General features: G+C 50.6%; 1 protein-coding gene across 4 annotated transcripts in view; it reads left to right on the top strand.

The window, feature by feature from the left end:
- The window catches only part of triob (trio Rho guanine nucleotide exchange factor b), a 170,566-nt gene that overhangs the window by 54,355 nt on the left and 99,143 nt on the right, over positions 1 to 17,068 (top strand). For all 4 annotated transcript variants that reach the window (XM_066683021.1, XM_066683020.1, XM_066683022.1 and 1 more), the window contains 6 exons: positions 112 to 304; positions 3,428 to 3,916; positions 6,484 to 6,606; positions 11,008 to 11,199; positions 16,253 to 16,384; positions 17,008 to 17,068. The exon at positions 17,008 to 17,068 is cut by the window's right edge and continues 170 nt beyond it. In XM_066683021.1, coding sequence (XP_066539118.1) covers positions 112 to 304; positions 3,428 to 3,916; positions 6,484 to 6,606; positions 11,008 to 11,199; positions 16,253 to 16,384; positions 17,008 to 17,068 — 1,190 coding nt within the window. The remainder of the gene's footprint in view (positions 1 to 111; positions 305 to 3,427; positions 3,917 to 6,483; positions 6,607 to 11,007; positions 11,200 to 16,252; positions 16,385 to 17,007) is intronic.

Here is a 17,068-nt window from a genome sequence, read left to right as displayed (position 1 = left end):
GACACTTCAGTAGTTTGCTGCTTGTAGTGGTTTGGGGCTTTTCTGAGGCTCTGACTCTGACGCTGGGAGGTAACTGATGCTCGCTGCCGTTGTTGTTGTGTTTGTGGGCAGTGAGGAGGTCAGCAGGCATGGCTTCACCGTCATCGTGGACATGCGCGGCTCCAAGTGGGACTCCATCAAGCCCCTGCTGAAGATCCTCCAGGAGTCGTTCCCGTCCTGCATCCACGTCGCGCTCATCATCAAACCCGACAACTTCTGGCAGAAGCAGAGGACCAACTTCGGCAGCTCCAAATTCGAGTTTGAGGTAAGGGGTCAGCACTGAACAAGATTAACCCTTAGTGGAACTGTACAGTTTTAGACAGAAATGGAAAGAACTTTACTGTCACAGTCAGGAGAAGAGTTAAAGACACTTTACTGATCCTGCTAAGGGGTCTGTACATTTAAACACACACACACACACACACACACACACACACACACAGTAGGAAGCCATTTCTGCCGCCTTGTACTAGGGGCTGTAAGAGGTGTTGGTCAGGTTCTGAGCTGTGGATGTTGAGGGATGAGAAAGCACTGTTCCTTCACTCCCTGGCCCCCATTTTCCCCAGGATTGAATTGGTAATTCCAGAGGTGTGTGTATGAGTGATTGGATGAGTGTGTGAGTGAGTGTGTGACGGACTGGTGTCCAGTGTGTGTTTTTGCTTTGCACCCAGTGATTGCCAATGGACTCCAGACTCACTGCTGCTCTGATATCGATGAAACAATTACGCAAAATGAATGAATGAATGAATATTAATTATTCCAAAGTCACCCTTATCCAGTTCAGGGTCCACGGTGGGTCCAGAGCCTACCTGGAATCACTTGTCGCAAGACGGGAATACACCCTGGAGGGGGCGCCAGTCCTTAATATTAATTACGTATATTGTTTTTCACTTTACAAGCCAGGTTTGGCTTTTTGAAAATAAATACACATTTATAAAATCGAATGGAAGTGAATATTGCCGCAGCGGCGGGGGAAGGTCAGTTCTGATGACGACGTTTGTGTTGAGGTTCACCTCCAGAATCAATTCAGTGTTATCGCAGCCCTTACTTCATCTAAACATCTGCACATTGCACCTGGAATCGACCTGAACTCAAGTTATTGGTGTCGATGTCAGAGTGCGATGCTCAGACCTAGTTACAGCAGTAAAGACATGTTCAAACTCAAACCCAAATACTCGGCTTATTTTTGGAAGTCCAGTTCTTGGGCTGGACTGTGTTTCCGAGAGAGAGAGAGAGAGGCACAGATGGTGGCTTTCTGGAACATTCTCAGCGCTGGTGAGAAACTAGAGCTGTTAAAATTAGTGCTGACCTATTTATATAAAGACGTGAGAGGAACAGAGCCGCAGAGTCTTGCAGTGCGCTCAGGTGAAGGGTCCGGCGACAGACCTTTTTCATTTATAAACTAACTTTTACAGAGCTCTAATTTCTGTTATAGACTCGATTAAGCTTTTATTACCACATCAAACACGCTGGGAAAACAATGAGAGCCTGGACATAGTTATAGATGCTTTTGGTACTTTGTCTACAATGCTTTCATTCGTTCATTCATTGTCTGTAACTGTGTCATCTTGTTCAGGGTCGTAGTGGGTCCAGAGCCCACTCGGATTCATAGGGCACCAGCCCATCACTGGGCATCACACACTCACACAGTCACCCACTCACTCACACATGTGGATAGTGACACACACCCAATCACACTCCACACTTTACTGTGTAGATACTGTGTAAATGTGGGAGATAAATTGTGGAGCTCTTCTGAACACGAATGATGATAACTAAAGTCCAGCAGCTCCTCTGATATCACTGCAGACTGGTGCAGAGCTGCTACAGAACGCAGCTAGTCGCCTGGGAATGAAGTGCTGCTGTTTTTTATTTGTGTTCTGATGACGTATCAGAGTCTTGAAGAGTCGTCCCATATAGTTTTTTATTTGTATTTTTTTGGTCTCTTTAATTTTTATAGTTTTTTTCAATGATAACAATAACAATAGTAAAAAGTGGGTGGGGGGAGAAAATAGGGGCGTGTTTGATGGAGTTAAAAGTCAAGTTCATATGTTAGTATTTCCAACGTTTTCCATTAAGAAATCAAAGCATACACAGACAATGGGAAAGGTGGTTTCCGACCCTCCTCCAAAGGTTCCATAGCGCAGTTTCTGGCAGTGCTGAGCATGTGGTAGCCGATACAGAGGCTCTATTCTCCCTGTTCCAGCTCAGTGGAATGATTTAGAAGCTGCAATTCCAAGGTAAAAATATTACGTAGTATTCCTTTAAAGCATGGGTCTGAAATATCTCCAATATCTACACATCAACAAGGGGAAGGTTTTAGAAACTACATCTTTTAACTCAGCTCCAAGAGTCAGAAAGGAGGTTAGGGGTTAAAGATCAGGAAAAGGACTGGGTCTAATAGTGCACGTATGAAGACGATGCTGGGTTCACACAGACAGACAGTGCTGTTGTGCAACTGTGGATTGAGAGCTCTGTTTGAGGCCACTCCCACACATAGTTATTACACGTGTGTTCAACTGTTGTCTCTGAAAACATGACCTGTGTGGAAACCTCTGGAATGTTCTTTGGCTCGGTAAGGCATCAGATGGGAATGATCTGACAAAGACGCACATTCCCGCTGCACCCAGGCCCGGATTGAGCTGTTTCTAAAAACGCTGTTCCTGGACCAGAGAAGCCTCCCACTGAGCAGCGGATGACGACAGGAGAAAGTGTTGGGACGCAGAGGCTGCTGTACCATCGCACATTTATAAATGAACAGAGAGCTGTGTCTGAGGGAAAACGTCAAGGTGCTGCTGTGATGGAAAAATATTCATGATGCAGTCGATGCATCGCCCAATCGTAGTATTTCTGTGTCAGGATTGTCACTTTAGATCTTTAAACTCTGCTGTCGTGTTTGTGGTTTACATAGTCTACCCCTTTTTCAGAAGAGAGCAAGACTTCTGGGCCATGCTTTGGTGAAAAGACCAGAAGGATCCAACACCATCACCCCCCACCCCCCACTGGACAGCTTAACGTCCCGGAGGAGAATGCAAACTGCTCATATCTGTCACATCTGTTGATGTCCTGCAGTAGCTAGCACAGTGAGCAGAAAGAGGAGGAGAGGAAGGGCCATCACACCCTCTCAGAAAGCGAGGCCTGTTGGTGTTCTCTAGGACTCCTGATCTTAGACAATCAAAAATTAGAACCAATCTCCCAGTGATAGGACTGATACATTGGTATTGGGACAGCTCAACATGCTCGGAGGAGAGCACTAAATAACAATACCTATTACATAAGCCCAGGTTTGATAGAATTACAAAGAGTAATTGTGGTGACGTCTGGACAGTTGGTCAGGGAAGGTCTCAAAGTTAATAGCGAACTAAATTCTCTCTTGTCTTTCTCGTAGACCATCATGGTGTCCCTGGATGGCCTGTCCAAAATGGTGGACCCCTCACAGCTGACGACCGACTTCGATGGCAGCCTGGAGTATAATCACGAGGAGTGGATTGAGGTGCGTTTGGCCTTTGAGGAGTTCACGAGTAACGCGGCTCGAGTGCTGGGGCGTCTGGAGGAGCTGCAGGGCATTGTTTCTCAGAGGGAGCTGCCCTCGGATCTGGACGGGGCACGGAGGAGTATAGAGGAGCACGCCTCCCTGAAGAAGCGGGTCACCAAAGCTCCAGTGGAGGAGCTAGACACTGAGGGCCAGCGCCTACTGCAGCGCATCAAGAGCGGAGACAGAGGACGCGGGGACGTACAGGGACTAGCCCCCAAGGTCTCAGCACTGCTGGACAAACTACACGCCGCCCGCCAGCACCTGCACCAAGCCTGGCACATGCGCAAACTCAAACTGGACCAGTGCTTCCAGCTGCGGCTCTTCGAGCAGGACGCAGAGAAGGTAGGGATGTCTTACATCGAAGCTCCTTTAAAAAAAGGTTTAAACTGTAAATTATGTTAACGCAAGCTCTGTTTCCAGAAAAGCGAAGATTTTTTCTAAATCAGGACTGTGCTGTTTTAATTCTCCCGATGTTTTATTAAAAACAAAAGCCCAAAGAACAGATTTCCGAAGTTGTCTCTGAACAACTGGACTGTACTCTGTAAATATAAACACATTTAGAATCTGACACCTGCAACTCACTCCACAAAAACTGGTGACGGAAGTGAGTTTCCCGCTGAGGTCCATCACCTTTTCTTTACTGACACTCTTTAAGTATTTGGGAACTGAGGAGATTCAGCGCTACAGTTTTGTGAGTGGAGTTCTCACTTGAGAACTGTCATCTGATTCTGCTCTTCATGACTTCCTGTAAAAGACGGCACCATACTGCATGTATATACAGTGGAACCTCTACCTACGAACATGATCCGTTCCGTGACCCGGTTCGTAAGTGGAAAAGTTTGTTTCTCAAGTCAATTTTCCCCATTTAAAATAATGGAAAAGCAATTAATGCGTTCCAGCCCCTGCCCCGTCACCCTTTTTGCACTGATATATGTTTACAACACTCTCAGATTAGTAAGAAATACATGTAGCATTACTAAAAATAAAAGAGAAATACAGTGGTAACAGTAATAAAAAAGAAATAAAGTTTTAAGTGGTTACACATCGCTACCTTGAAGACGTGACGACTGGCTGGAGGAGTAACACAGGCACTGGCTGTATGACGGGAGGTGGGGGGGTGGGTGGAATAACGGAGAGTAGGCGGTGAATGTGGGGACACGAAGCGTAGATACGGCTTAACTTAGCACGAATTTCGCTGTCTGCTATTTACACTAATGCTAAATTGCTAAAGCTACAATGTGCTAATCTTAAAAGCTCACTCCAGTCTGGGCGCTGGGAGACTCGCCTATTGGGGTCAGTGGCCATTTCCAGCCACCGGCTCGGCGAAGGCTCGGGTTCGTTTCTAGAGTCATGGTTCGTTGGTGGAGGAAAACATATTCAAATGCCCGGTTTGTATCTTGGAAAGTTCGTTAGTAGAGGTTCCACTGTATTTACCACAGCGTGATGAGGGTTTCTCCTGCAGAGCCGTCTGGGGGCTGGAAGGTCGGGCTCATTCAGTAGTGATGTCCGACCTTGTCCGACACAAACTGAGACTTCTCCCAAGATCCTGAATCTTTCACAGTGTTATGATCGGGAGACGGTAAATTTGTTGCAGGCTTGCTCTGAGAAATGTCTTTATAATAATCACAGCAACATTTTTACAGATTCAGAACTGTCTGTCCTCCAGAAACACTAGAGTCTGCCCAATGTCATTCAGTCAGTGCTTTAGCCCCACACACGGTCTCAGATCAAACAAGGCAACACATGTTCATTTTATAGACAGGAAGAAACAAATAAAAGTAAAAACAAAAAAAGCTGTTTTCTTCCGTCTTCATTTCAGTGCATGAACCAAGCTATTAAAATGTACACAGACCAGTTCCAGCCCATATAGCAGTGAATGTTTGGCCCAGATGTGGCACATCTGCTCTTCTTATGGCCCACATCTGGCCTGGAACTACAGTGTTGACACAGGGTGAATCTAGCCCTCGACTCAGCCACAGCTCCACCTTAAATGGGCCAGATGTCAGGTGTGTTGAGGAACGAATCAGTGTCTGAGCCACACAACAATCACCGTAACAAAATTCGAGCCCGGCTCATGACCGTTGGCCAATATCCGCCCCAGACAACACCCAACAGTGGCGTAACTGAGCCGTACGAGCCAGAAATCACACAGAATTGGCACAGATATTGAACATTTTCCCTCTGCATTTTACAAAATGTCCATCATTTTTTTAAGAAAAGGCAGTAAAGAGTTATCTCTGACGTTAGCACAGCACTTTATATCCCGGTGTAGCTTTGCTTCTAATGCAAGTGTGAGTGAGAAGTAGTGAATGTAGAAACTGTTGGTCATTTTAATTACAGTTAGTAAAGGTAAATAAAATCAGTACAACCATAACACAGAGGCAAATAAATGCTAATGCTAATGTAAAAAAGTAATGCTAATATTAGTCTGCTAATGTAGGGCGACCGTATGTCCTCTTTTTCCTGGATACGTCCTCTTATTGGGAACTAAAACGTGCGTCCAGTCGAGATATTCTTGTTAAAGTGTAGCTGTTGTGTATTCAATTTCAATAACACAGCTGAATGGTTACTGATGTGAAATATTTACACCCCTGCTCTATACACACCGCCACCAGTTATTACAAAGTACTTAACTGAAATTGACATTCAGGACAACTAATCAACATTATCTTGTCTATCTCGATTATTTCAACATGTCCCCACTCTGTGTTCATGTACTGTCCCTTTTAAAATCACGCTACCAAGCTGTAGTCATGTGATTCTGCCCCCTATCTGCCACATGGAGGAGAACCTAAACGCAGAGGCCGACCGAGCGACTCGAGCAGCTCGTACCAAAGAAAAACAAACATAGTTTGGACAATAGTTAATCTGTGCACCCCCACCCCCTTCTGTTTTACTGCCTCCTGCAGATGTTTGACTGGATTGTCCACAACAAGGGCCTGTTCCTGACCAGTTACACAGAGATAGGAGCCAACCACCAGCACATACTGGAGCTGCAGACCCAGCACAATCACTTCGCAGCGAACTGCATGGTAAGACAGCACTCATTTCCCTCCCCCTGCAGGCGCCGTTACTGCTGTTACATCACAGTCTCAGAGCTCTCACACACAGAAGAAAACACAAACACACTGGGGCTGCACCACTGCAGCACACAGCCAGCCTCTGACGGGCTTTTTCCAGTTACCTGCGTTATTTGTGTTGGGTTATATTTGTCTGTGGATGCCCCGGCACAGAGTAACATTCAGTAAGTGTTTAGAGATTTAAAGGGGACAGATTTTAAAACTAATAACTTGTTCAGTGCATGTTTAAATTGATTTCGGAATGTGGAGCCCACCAACTCACACACTGTGAAACAAGACCCCCCAGTCTAAGTCAGAAAACATGGGATAAAACGAGCCGTTCTGACTCCGCTCCACTTCTGATGCTGTTGCTAGGGTTAAGCCCTTGTCTTTGTGAAGTGGCTGTTGATGTCCTGGGTAATCTCCTCTTGGGGTTTGCTGAAATCCTCCCTTTAGGGTTCCTCGGGTTTCTCTGCACGTTGACAGTTCCCAGCCCCCTGTACGCTGCTGTACGCTCCCGGTGTATTGACGGCGGTTCAATAGGCATTTTATGAGAACGTCAATGCTCATTCCACGCTGCATTGGAGGCCTGGTTGTAATCTTCTCAATAACGCGGCTTCAGTGCTTCAGGAGCCGCAAGGGTTAATGACTCCAGAGAGATGGAAACACGGGGCACGTCAGGGTTAAAATGATTCTCTGTCCACTCAGTCACACGGGATAATCACGAGAGCAGTTAAAACTCCATCCCCGGCTTGATAACGGCGCAGGGCTCATTCCAGGATCCATAACAATCTGGCAGCATTCACTGCTGTGTATTGATCTGTTCGCTGTTATTGTCGTTTCACGCTGCTGTTATCACGCTTGTGTCGTCTGAGAAACGTCACTCCCTTGTCTCTTAATCATGAGATTTTAACCCTTTGACGTCTAGAGCTATTGCTGATGTTTAACTCTTTAAATCCCTTGTTCACATTAATATGTGGATCTGGAGTCCACCAACTCACACACTGTGAAACAATACCACCATATCAGTTTCCTGTGTGCTGCCTAAGTCAGAAAACATGGTAAAGGAGCTGCTGGTACTCGAGTGTGTGCACAAACCCAGAACACGTCATATTTTTATAAGATGTCCTGTTTAAATCAAAATGTCGACAGTCAGTACACACGGATTTGTTGCAGAGGCGTCACGGAGACGGGAGCAGTGTCTGCGCTGTATGTGTTCTGGCTCGGCTGCGATGGCGTAATGTGATATATAGGGGTCTGCGTGTGTGTGTTGGGGGAGGTATGTGAGGGCCTTCCTTACTGTTCACTCGTTCTACATGAGTTTCCCATTAATCTGTGAGCGCTGGTTGAGCGCCTGGAAGCCCCTCCCATCTTTTTAATGCCCCACAGATGGATCCAGGGCAGCGTGAGTGGCTTTAAGGGGCAGGGGGTGGGGGTTCTCATAGCTGTGGTCAGAGAATGGATGTTGGTGGCCTGGCCGTCTGTGCTATGGAATATGGCTATGATGTGTTTGGAAGACCACCCAGATAAAGTTGGGTTTGCGTTTCAGAGCAACGGTGTGGTTCAGTCGTCATCCGAGAGTAGGCTTACCGGGGAACTACACCCCCTAGTGTCAGCTAGTTTGACCTCTGCTTGAAGCTGCTGCACATTAAGAGATTGAGCCTCAGCTATAGCAGAGTTGTACCTGAGGGGGGCGCTGTAGAGGCAGAACTAACCACAATAAAAGTTTACTGAGAGACTGGAAATTCTTTTTTTTTTTGGTTCAGCTGCACGTCAGAAGGTGAAGTTGGTCTGTAACACGCTTGGAGGAGAACATTCAGCATTGGTCTTCATCGTCATGACGGAGAGGGAGGGTCATCCTCTTTTTAGGCTTCAAACATAGCACAGACTTCACTTATTTAGTGTTTAATATCGTTTTCATTCAAGTGTGTGTGTGTGTGTGTGTGCGCGCACGTGTAGTGGTGATCATCTGGTATCATTGAAGTCAATTCCACTCAGACCAGTGAGAGTCTCCCAGCAGGCACTGATCTGAGCGCTCGTCTGATTGATCCTCTGCCCACCCCAATGCCCCCGGCTCCGTAATTACCACCCACAAGCTCAGCAGCATCAGGACTAGTGCTCTGCACAAACACACAAACACACACACACACACACACACACACGCACACACACACCCCATTACTGTGACCAGAGCAGCACATGGTCCACTCCCGCTGTGTTCAGATCACAGAGCAACGCCACCTGGCCTCCTGCAGCAGTAACGCAACAGCGCCCTCAGTGGTGCTGCAGGGAACTGCACTGTCTCTGCAGTGGACTATGTGAAGGGTCAGGGTTCTGGATCCAGATTAAGGCAGACCTCCCTGTGTGTGTGTGTGTGTGTGTGTGTGTGTGTGTGTGTGTGTGTGTGAGAGAGAGAGAGAGAGAGAGAGGGAGACAGAGAGAGACAATCTATCCATCCACCCATCCATTATCTGTAACCCTTATCCAGTTCAGGGTCGCAGTGGGTCCAGAGCCTACCTGGAATCATGGGGCACAAGGCGGGAATACACCCTGGAGGGGGCGCCAGTCCTTCACAAGGCAACACACACTCACACATTCACTCACACTTACGGATACCTTTTTGAGTCGCGAATCCACCTACAAATGTGTGTTTTTTGGACTGTGGGAGGAAACCGGAGCACCTGGAGGAAACCCACGCAGACACAGAGAGAACACACCACACTCCTCACAGACAGTCACCCGGAGGAAACCCACACAGACACAGAGAGAACACACCACACTCCTCACAGATAGTCACCCGGAGGAAACCCACGCAGACACAGGGAGAACACACCACACTCCTCACAGACAGTCACCCGGAGGAAACCCACGCAGACACAGGGAGAACACACCACACTCCTCACAGACAGTCACCCGGAGGAAACCCACGCAGACACAGGGAGAACACACCACACTCCTCACAGACAGTCACCCGGAGGAAACCCACGCAGACACAGGGAGAACACACCACACTCCTCACAGACAATCACCCGGAGGAAACCCACGCAGACACAGGGAGAACACACCACACTCCTCACAGACAGTCACCCGGTGGAAACCCACGCAGACACAGGGAGAACACACCACACTCCTCACAGACAGTCACCCGGAGGAAACCCACGCAGACACAGGGAGAACACACCACACTCCTCACAGACAGTCACCCGGAGGAAACCCACGCAGACACAGGGAGAACACACCACACTCCTCACAGACAGTCACCCGGAGCGGGACTCGAACCCACAACCTCCAGGTCCCTGGAGCTTTGTGACTGCGACACCTACCTGCTGCACCACCGTGCCGCCCAGAGACACTCTAATAATATGTAAAATTGGGTGTTTTTGTTCCTTGTCGCCCCCTACAGTTGAAGAGTGTAATTCACTTTTACAGCACTGTCCTGAAATCAAGGTGGAGGGGAGGGAGAAGGTGGACTCCTACCCTCCTCCAAAAGAGACATAGTTCAGTTTCTGCAGTGCTGAGCCCAGAGTGAACCGCTAAGTTATTTTAAGCTAAAAATATTACTTAGTGCTGCTCTAATTTAAATTCGCTGAGCGTCTGTGAAACAGAACAGCACGTCTCTCTTCTCCGTTTCCTGTTCCACGCTCTTGACGCAGTGTCTGGAGTTCCTCACCGCCTCCTTTTTAAATGTGATTTCCTCAGGAAATGACCGTGTTCCTCTGGGCTGTAAACAGAAAGGATTTTCAACACCTTTCTTTGTTTAGTGATGCAGAGAACGTCCAGGTCACACTCACTCCTGCTCGTCTGATATTACCAGCTTCATTAATGAAATTCACTGAATGTAGATGTTCATAAAAATGGATTTGATTGGTCCTGGCAGTAACCAGTTAATAATCAATTAATCCCCACTGTCCAGCAGTTTACTTCAGAGATAATTCAGAAAGTACAAGTATTGGTAGAAAAGCTATTTTGCATCTAATAAATTGTCTGAATTTACCAAATTTTCAGTATTTTCTCGATATTTACTCGAAGAGTCGTGTCCATTCCTACTTTTAGAGTAAACCCCGTTTGAGCTCGACTCCTACAGCCGTTCCAACCTTCCGTGTTTCAGGAGTTTCTCCGAGGTTCAGAACCTGGACCCCCTTCATCGCTGAACTCACTAATTATAAGAAGTGCCTACAAAAGTCTGGGGCAATGTTGAGTTGACTGGGTTCCCTCTGTGATCTCAGGTCTTAATTAGACACTAGTTGTTGTTGTTGTTGTTTACAGGGTCTCTGTAGAGGGTGGGTGTCATTGTTTGTTGTAGAATCACCGCGGCCGCCATGACACACTCATTTTCCCCCCGAACCCTGGTTTAAAGCTGTGTTCCTCCTGCAGAACGTGTACGTGAACATCAGTCGGATCATGTCTGTGGGGAACCGGCTGCTGGAGGCGGGTCACTACGCTGCTCTGCAGATCCAGCAGCTGTCTGCGCAGCTGGAGCAGGAGTGGAAGGCCTTCGCTGCGGCACTGGACGAGAGGAGCACTCTGCTGGAGATGTCTGCCAACTTCCATCAGAAAACAGACCAGGTAACACACACACACACACACACACACACATATATAATAAAACGCACTCATCCAGCAAGAGCCGAGAGCAGCAGTGTGTTCAGAAACTGAGGACTGAGGAATGACCCGAACTGAGGAGGTTGAACTGAGTGAATAAATAAAGTGTAAACTCCTTTCTCCTGAACATGAGGGGAGTCAGACTCTGACAGTTCTCCAGGAAAGACTGGAATGAGGGCTTGTTTTCAAAGCTCTTTTTATGATCGTAAACGCCACTGGCATGTAGCTTTCTGCTGAAAACACACAGATACCATCAAGCGAACACTTGAAAAGATGACACCGCAGGTGTGTCAGACTTGAAGGAGAACTTCTGATAGGGATCTGTTGCAGTATACGGGTTAAAAATGTAAACACACTTCAGAGGTAGGGCCAGGGGTCAAACATTCATTCATTCATTCATTATCTGTAGCCCTTATCCAGTTCAGGGTCACGGTGGGTCCAGAGCCTACCTGGAATCATTGGGGGCAAGGTGGGAACACACCCTGGAGGGGGCACCAGTCCTTCACAGTGCATCACACACACACACATTCACTCACACACTCACACCTACGGACACTTTTGAGTCTCCAATCCACCTACCAACGTGTGTTTTTGGACTGTGGGAGGAAACCCACGCAGACACAGGGAGAACACACTACACTCCTCACAGACAGTCACCCGGAGGAAACCCACACAGACACAGAGAGAACACACCACACTCCTCACAGACAGTCACCCGGAGGAAACCCACGCAGACACAGGGAGAACACACCACACTCCTCACAGACAGTCACCCGGAGGAAACCCACGCAGACACAGGGAGAACACACCACACTCCTCACAGACAGTCACCCGGAGGAAACCCACACAGACACAGAGAGAACACACCACACTCCTCACAGATAGTCACCCGGAGAGAAACCCACGCAGACACAGGGAGAACACACCACACTCCTCACAGACAGTCACCCGGAGAGAAACCCACGCAGACACAGGGAGAACACACCACACTCCTCACAGACAGTCACCCGGAGGAAACCCACGCAGACACAGGGAGAACACACCACACTCCTCACAGACAGTCACCCGGAGAGAAACCCACGCAGACACAGGGAGAACACACCACACTCCTCACAGACAGTCACCCGGAGGAAACCCACGCAGACACAGGGAGAACACACCACACTCCTCACAGACAGTCACACGAGCGGGAATTGAACCCACAACCTCCAGGCCCCTGGAGCTGTATGACAGAGCAGGGTATAAGCTTTTCCCTAAAAACTGTGACTACAGCTCTTTAATTTTGGTAAAATACTGTAACGCGTGGCCTCGAGTGGCTAGTTACTTCAGTTCAGTGGCAGCAAAATACATCACTTCCTCACGACATGTGCAGGTTTGTTTAGGATCAATAAGGAGTTATTAATAATTTGTATATAGTAAATCAGTAACGGCTACTCGACGTTACTCCAGTAAGTGAATAAAGGGACTACACTTTAGGAAACAGGCAGGTGATTCAGTGAGAGGGGGAACAGAGCTGAGTTTTACCTTTTACTCAGGACTCTCCAGTTTTGCTGTGGTCAAATCGGGCCGTGAGCCTTACACCAACTCTGACCTGAGGACAAAGTAATGTTGCCATTCTCTGAAGTTTGGGAAATAGATTTAAATTTGAGCTTCTCTCGCCTGAAGTACACAGCGCTGCCGTCGAGGGACAGGAAAAGTTTGGAAGATATTATGGGGACAACCTCATTTCAGATGCATCCCATCTTTAATTTGTTGGTGAGCTCCTATTACAAGTGTATTCCTGAGAGAGAGAGAGAGAGAGAGAGAGAGAGAGAGAGAGAGAGGATTTCTTTCCCTCCTGTCTCTCTTTATGATTCTCTTTGAACAGTAATTGCTTGTTGTCAGCGTCATAATTAGGTCGATGTGCTCTTTGTTCTCTCCCTCCTTTTGGCTCCCATTAGAAAAGGCTGAAATAGAGTGGCGTGTATCAGCTGCGCATCTCTCTCTGAAACTGAAGTATACAGCGGGTCGTCTCTGTTTGTCCTCAACAGAACGTCTGCTGTAGGAATAAACACAGCTCATTGCTTCAATCCGTCAGCTCTGGTCCCTCTATAAACCAGTCATCTCTAATGAACTGTCCTCTCCCACTGTGACAAACAGCTGGAGTTATCCACTGGTGTGAGTGCGGGAGTGACTGGGTGAGTGCGGGAGTGACTGGGTGAGTGCGGGAGTGACTGGGTGAGTGCGGGAGTGACTGGGTGAGTGCGGGAGTGACTGGGTGAGTGCGGGAGGGACTGGGTGAGTGCGGGAGGGACTGGGTGAGTGCGGGAGTGACTGGGTGAGTGCGGGAGTGACTGGGTGAGTGCGGGAGGGACTGGGTGAGTGCGTGAGGGACTGGGTGAGTGTGTGTGAGGGACTGGGTGAGTGTGCGTGAGGGACTGGGTGAGTGCGGGAGGGACTGGGTGAGTGTGCGTGAGGGACTGGGTGAGTGCGGGAGTGACTGGGTGAGTGCGGGAGTGACTGGGTGAGTGCGTGAGGGACTGGGTGAGTGCGTGAGGGACTGGGTGAGTGCGGGAGGGACTGGGTGAGTGCGGGAGGGACTGGGTGAGTGCGGGAGTGACTGGGTGAGTGTGTGTGAGGGACTGGGTGAGTGCGGGAGTGACTGGGTGAGTGCGGGAGGGACTGGGTGAGTGCGGGAGGGACTGGGTGAGTGCAGGAGTGACTGGGTGAGTGTGTGTGAGGGACTGGGTGAGTGTGTGTGAGGGACTGGGTGAGTGTGCGGGAGGGACTGGGTGAGTGTGCGTGAGGGACTGGGTGAGTGCGGGAGGGACTGGGTGAGTGTGCGTGAGGGACTGGGTGAGTGCGTGAGGGACTGGGTGAGTGCGGGAGTGACTGGGTGAGTGCGTGAGGGACTGGGTGAGTGCGGGAGGGACTGGGTGAGTGCGGGAGGGACTGGGTGAGTGTGCGTGAGGGACTGGGTGAGTGTGCGTGAGGGACTGGGTGAGTGCGGGAGTGACTGGGTGAGTGTGCGTGAGGGACTGGGTGAGTGTGCGTGAGGGACTGGGTGAGTGTGTGTGAGGGACTGGGTTAGTGTGCGTGAGGGACTGGGTGAGTGTGCGTGAGGGACTGGGTGAGTGTGCGTGAGGGACTGGGTGAGTGTGCGTGAGGGACTGGGTGAGTGCGGGAGTGACTGGGTGAGTGTGCGTGAGGGACTGGGTGAGTGCGGGAGTGACTGGGTGAGTGTGTGTGAGGGACTGGGTTAGTGTGTGTGAGGGACTGGGTGAGTGCGGGAGTGACTGGGTGAGTGTGTGTGAGGGACTGGGTGAGTGTGCGGGAGGGACTGGGTGAGTGTGCGGGAGGGACTGGGTGAGTGTGCGTGAGGGACTGGGTGAGTGTGCGTGAGGGACTGGGTGAGTGCGGGAGTGACTGGGTGAGTGTGCGTGAGGGACGGGGTGAGTGTGCGTGAGGGACTGGGTGAGTGCGGGAGTGACTGGGTGAGTGTGCGTGAGGGACGGGGTGAGTGCGGGAGTGACTGGGTGAGTGTGCGTGAGGGACTGGGTGAGTGCGGGAGTGGCTGGGTGAGTGTGCGTGAGGGACTGGGTGAGTGTGCGTGAGGGACGGGGTGAGTGTGCGTGAGGGACTGGGTGAGTGCGGGAGTGACTGGGTGAGTGTGCGTGAGGGACGGGGTGAGTGCGGGAGTGACTGGGTGAGTGTGCGTGAGGGACTGGGTGAGTGCGGGAGTGGCTGGGTGAGTGTGCGTGAGGGACTGGGTGAGTGTGCGTGAGGGACTGGGTGAGTGTGCGTGAGGGACTGGGTGAGTGCGGGAGTGACTGGGTGAGTGTGCGTGAGGGACGGGGTGAGTGCGGGAGTGGCTGGGTGAGTGCGGGAGGGACTGGGTGAGTGCGGGAGTGACTGGGTGAGTGTGCGTGAGGGACGGGGTGAGTGCGGGAGTGGCTGGGTGAGTGTGCGTGAGGGACTGGGTGAGTGTGCGTGAGGGACTGGGTGAGTGCGGGAGTGACTGGGTGAGTGTGCGTGAGGGACTGGGTGAGTGCGGGAGTGACTGGGTGAGTGCGTGTGAGGGACTGGGTGAGTGCGGGAGTGACTGGGTGAGTGCGTGTGAGGGACTGGGTGAGTGTGCGTGAGGGACGGGGTGAGTGTGCGTGAGGGACTGGGTGAGTGCGGGAGTGACTGGGTGAGTGTGCGTGAGGGACGGGGTGAGTGCGGGAGTGACTGGGTGAGTGTGCGTGAGGGACTGGGTGAGTGCGGGAGTGGCTGGGTGAGTGTGCGTGAGGGACTGGGTGAGTGTGCGTGAGGGACGGGGTGAGTGTGCGTGAGGGACTGGGTGAGTGCGGGAGTGACTGGGTGAGTGTGCGTGAGGGACGGGGTGAGTGCGGGAGTGACTGGGTGAGTGTGCGTGAGGGACTGGGTGAGTGCGGGAGTGGCTGGGTGAGTGTGCGTGAGGGACTGGGTGAGTGTGCGTGAGGGACTGGGTGAGTGTGCGTGAGGGACTGGGTGAGTGCGGGAGTGACTGGGTGAGTGTGCGTGAGGGACGGGGTGAGTGCGGGAGTGGCTGGGTGAGTGCGGGAGGGACTGGGTGAGTGCGGGAGTGACTGGGTGAGTGTGCGTGAGGGACGGGGTGAGTGCGGGAGTGGCTGGGTGAGTGTGCGTGAGGGACTGGGTGAGTGTGCGTGAGGGACTGGGTGAGTGCGGGAGTGACTGGGTGAGTGTGCGTGAGGGACTGGGTGAGTGCGGGAGTGACTGGGTGAGTGCGTGTGAGGGACTGGGTGAGTGCGGGAGTGACTGGGTGAGTGCGTGTGAGGGACTGGGTGAGTGCGGGAGTGACTGGGTGAGTGCGTGTGAGGGACTGGGTGAGTGCGGGAGTGACTGGGTGAGTGCGTGTGAGGGACTGGGTGAGTGCGTGGGGGACAAGTGAATAAAGAGCAGTGTCACTAAAAGCAGACTCTCCTGTAAAACTGTTGCTGACCGCTGTCCCCTGTCCAGGCTGGTCTCACACAGACCTCTTCTCTGTGCATTTCAGTACATGAGCAACGTGGAGCCGTGGTGTAAGGCGTGTGGAGAGGGTGAGCTGCCCTCTGAGCTGCAGGACCTGGAGGACACCATACACCACCACCAGGGCCTGTACGAGCACATCAGCGCCGCCTACTCCGAGGTACCGCCCTCTGACCTCATGACCTTCCATTGCCATAGTCTCACACTAACCCTAACCCTAAACTTGCATCATCCACAGACAGCGTCAAAAATGTGCAACTACTGTATATGTTTATCACTTCTGACCATTTCCAGCTGACGTTCAGTCAGTACCACGTAAGGACTGCAAGGGAGAAGAGGATCTGGTTGATCATGGATAGTATACACGTCGATATGAAGTTAAATAAAACAACAACACTGATCCTAGTGGCTGCCCTCTGACAGTGATTCCCCTTCACGCCGCTTACTGATCACTTCTTGCAGCGCAGATGCAGTTTTGGCCGTTTGGGGTTGTGGTGGACGGAAAAGCTACGTCTGCCACATGGTGTGGGTCACAGCACAGTGAGCTCCGTTGGCACGGTGTTGTTCTGGAGCTGGTTTGGACTTAGAAATCAAGACTTAAGCATCTGCCGATTTTGGCCGTTTCTGGCTCGTTCTGTTCATTGTGATGAGAATAAATATTATTTATAAAATAACGTGAATGTGCCACGTGCTCTTTTTGTAACGGCATGATTAATTCAGTCATAGGTAGTTGAAGTAAGTGTATGCCGCGTGTTCCTGACCCCTCTGCTGTGGTCTGCGCAGGTGAGTCAGGACGGGAAGGCCCTGCTGGACAAGCTCCAGCGCCCGCTGACCCCGGGCAGCG

Source organism: Hoplias malabaricus, chromosome 10 (genome assembly GCF_029633855.1).
Source record: "Hoplias malabaricus isolate fHopMal1 chromosome 10, fHopMal1.hap1, whole genome shotgun sequence".
NCBI classification, from domain to species: Eukaryota; Metazoa; Chordata; class Actinopteri; order Characiformes; family Erythrinidae; genus Hoplias; species Hoplias malabaricus.
The sequence above is the reverse complement of the archived record's forward strand: the minus strand, read 5'-3'. Positions and strand labels throughout refer to the sequence as shown.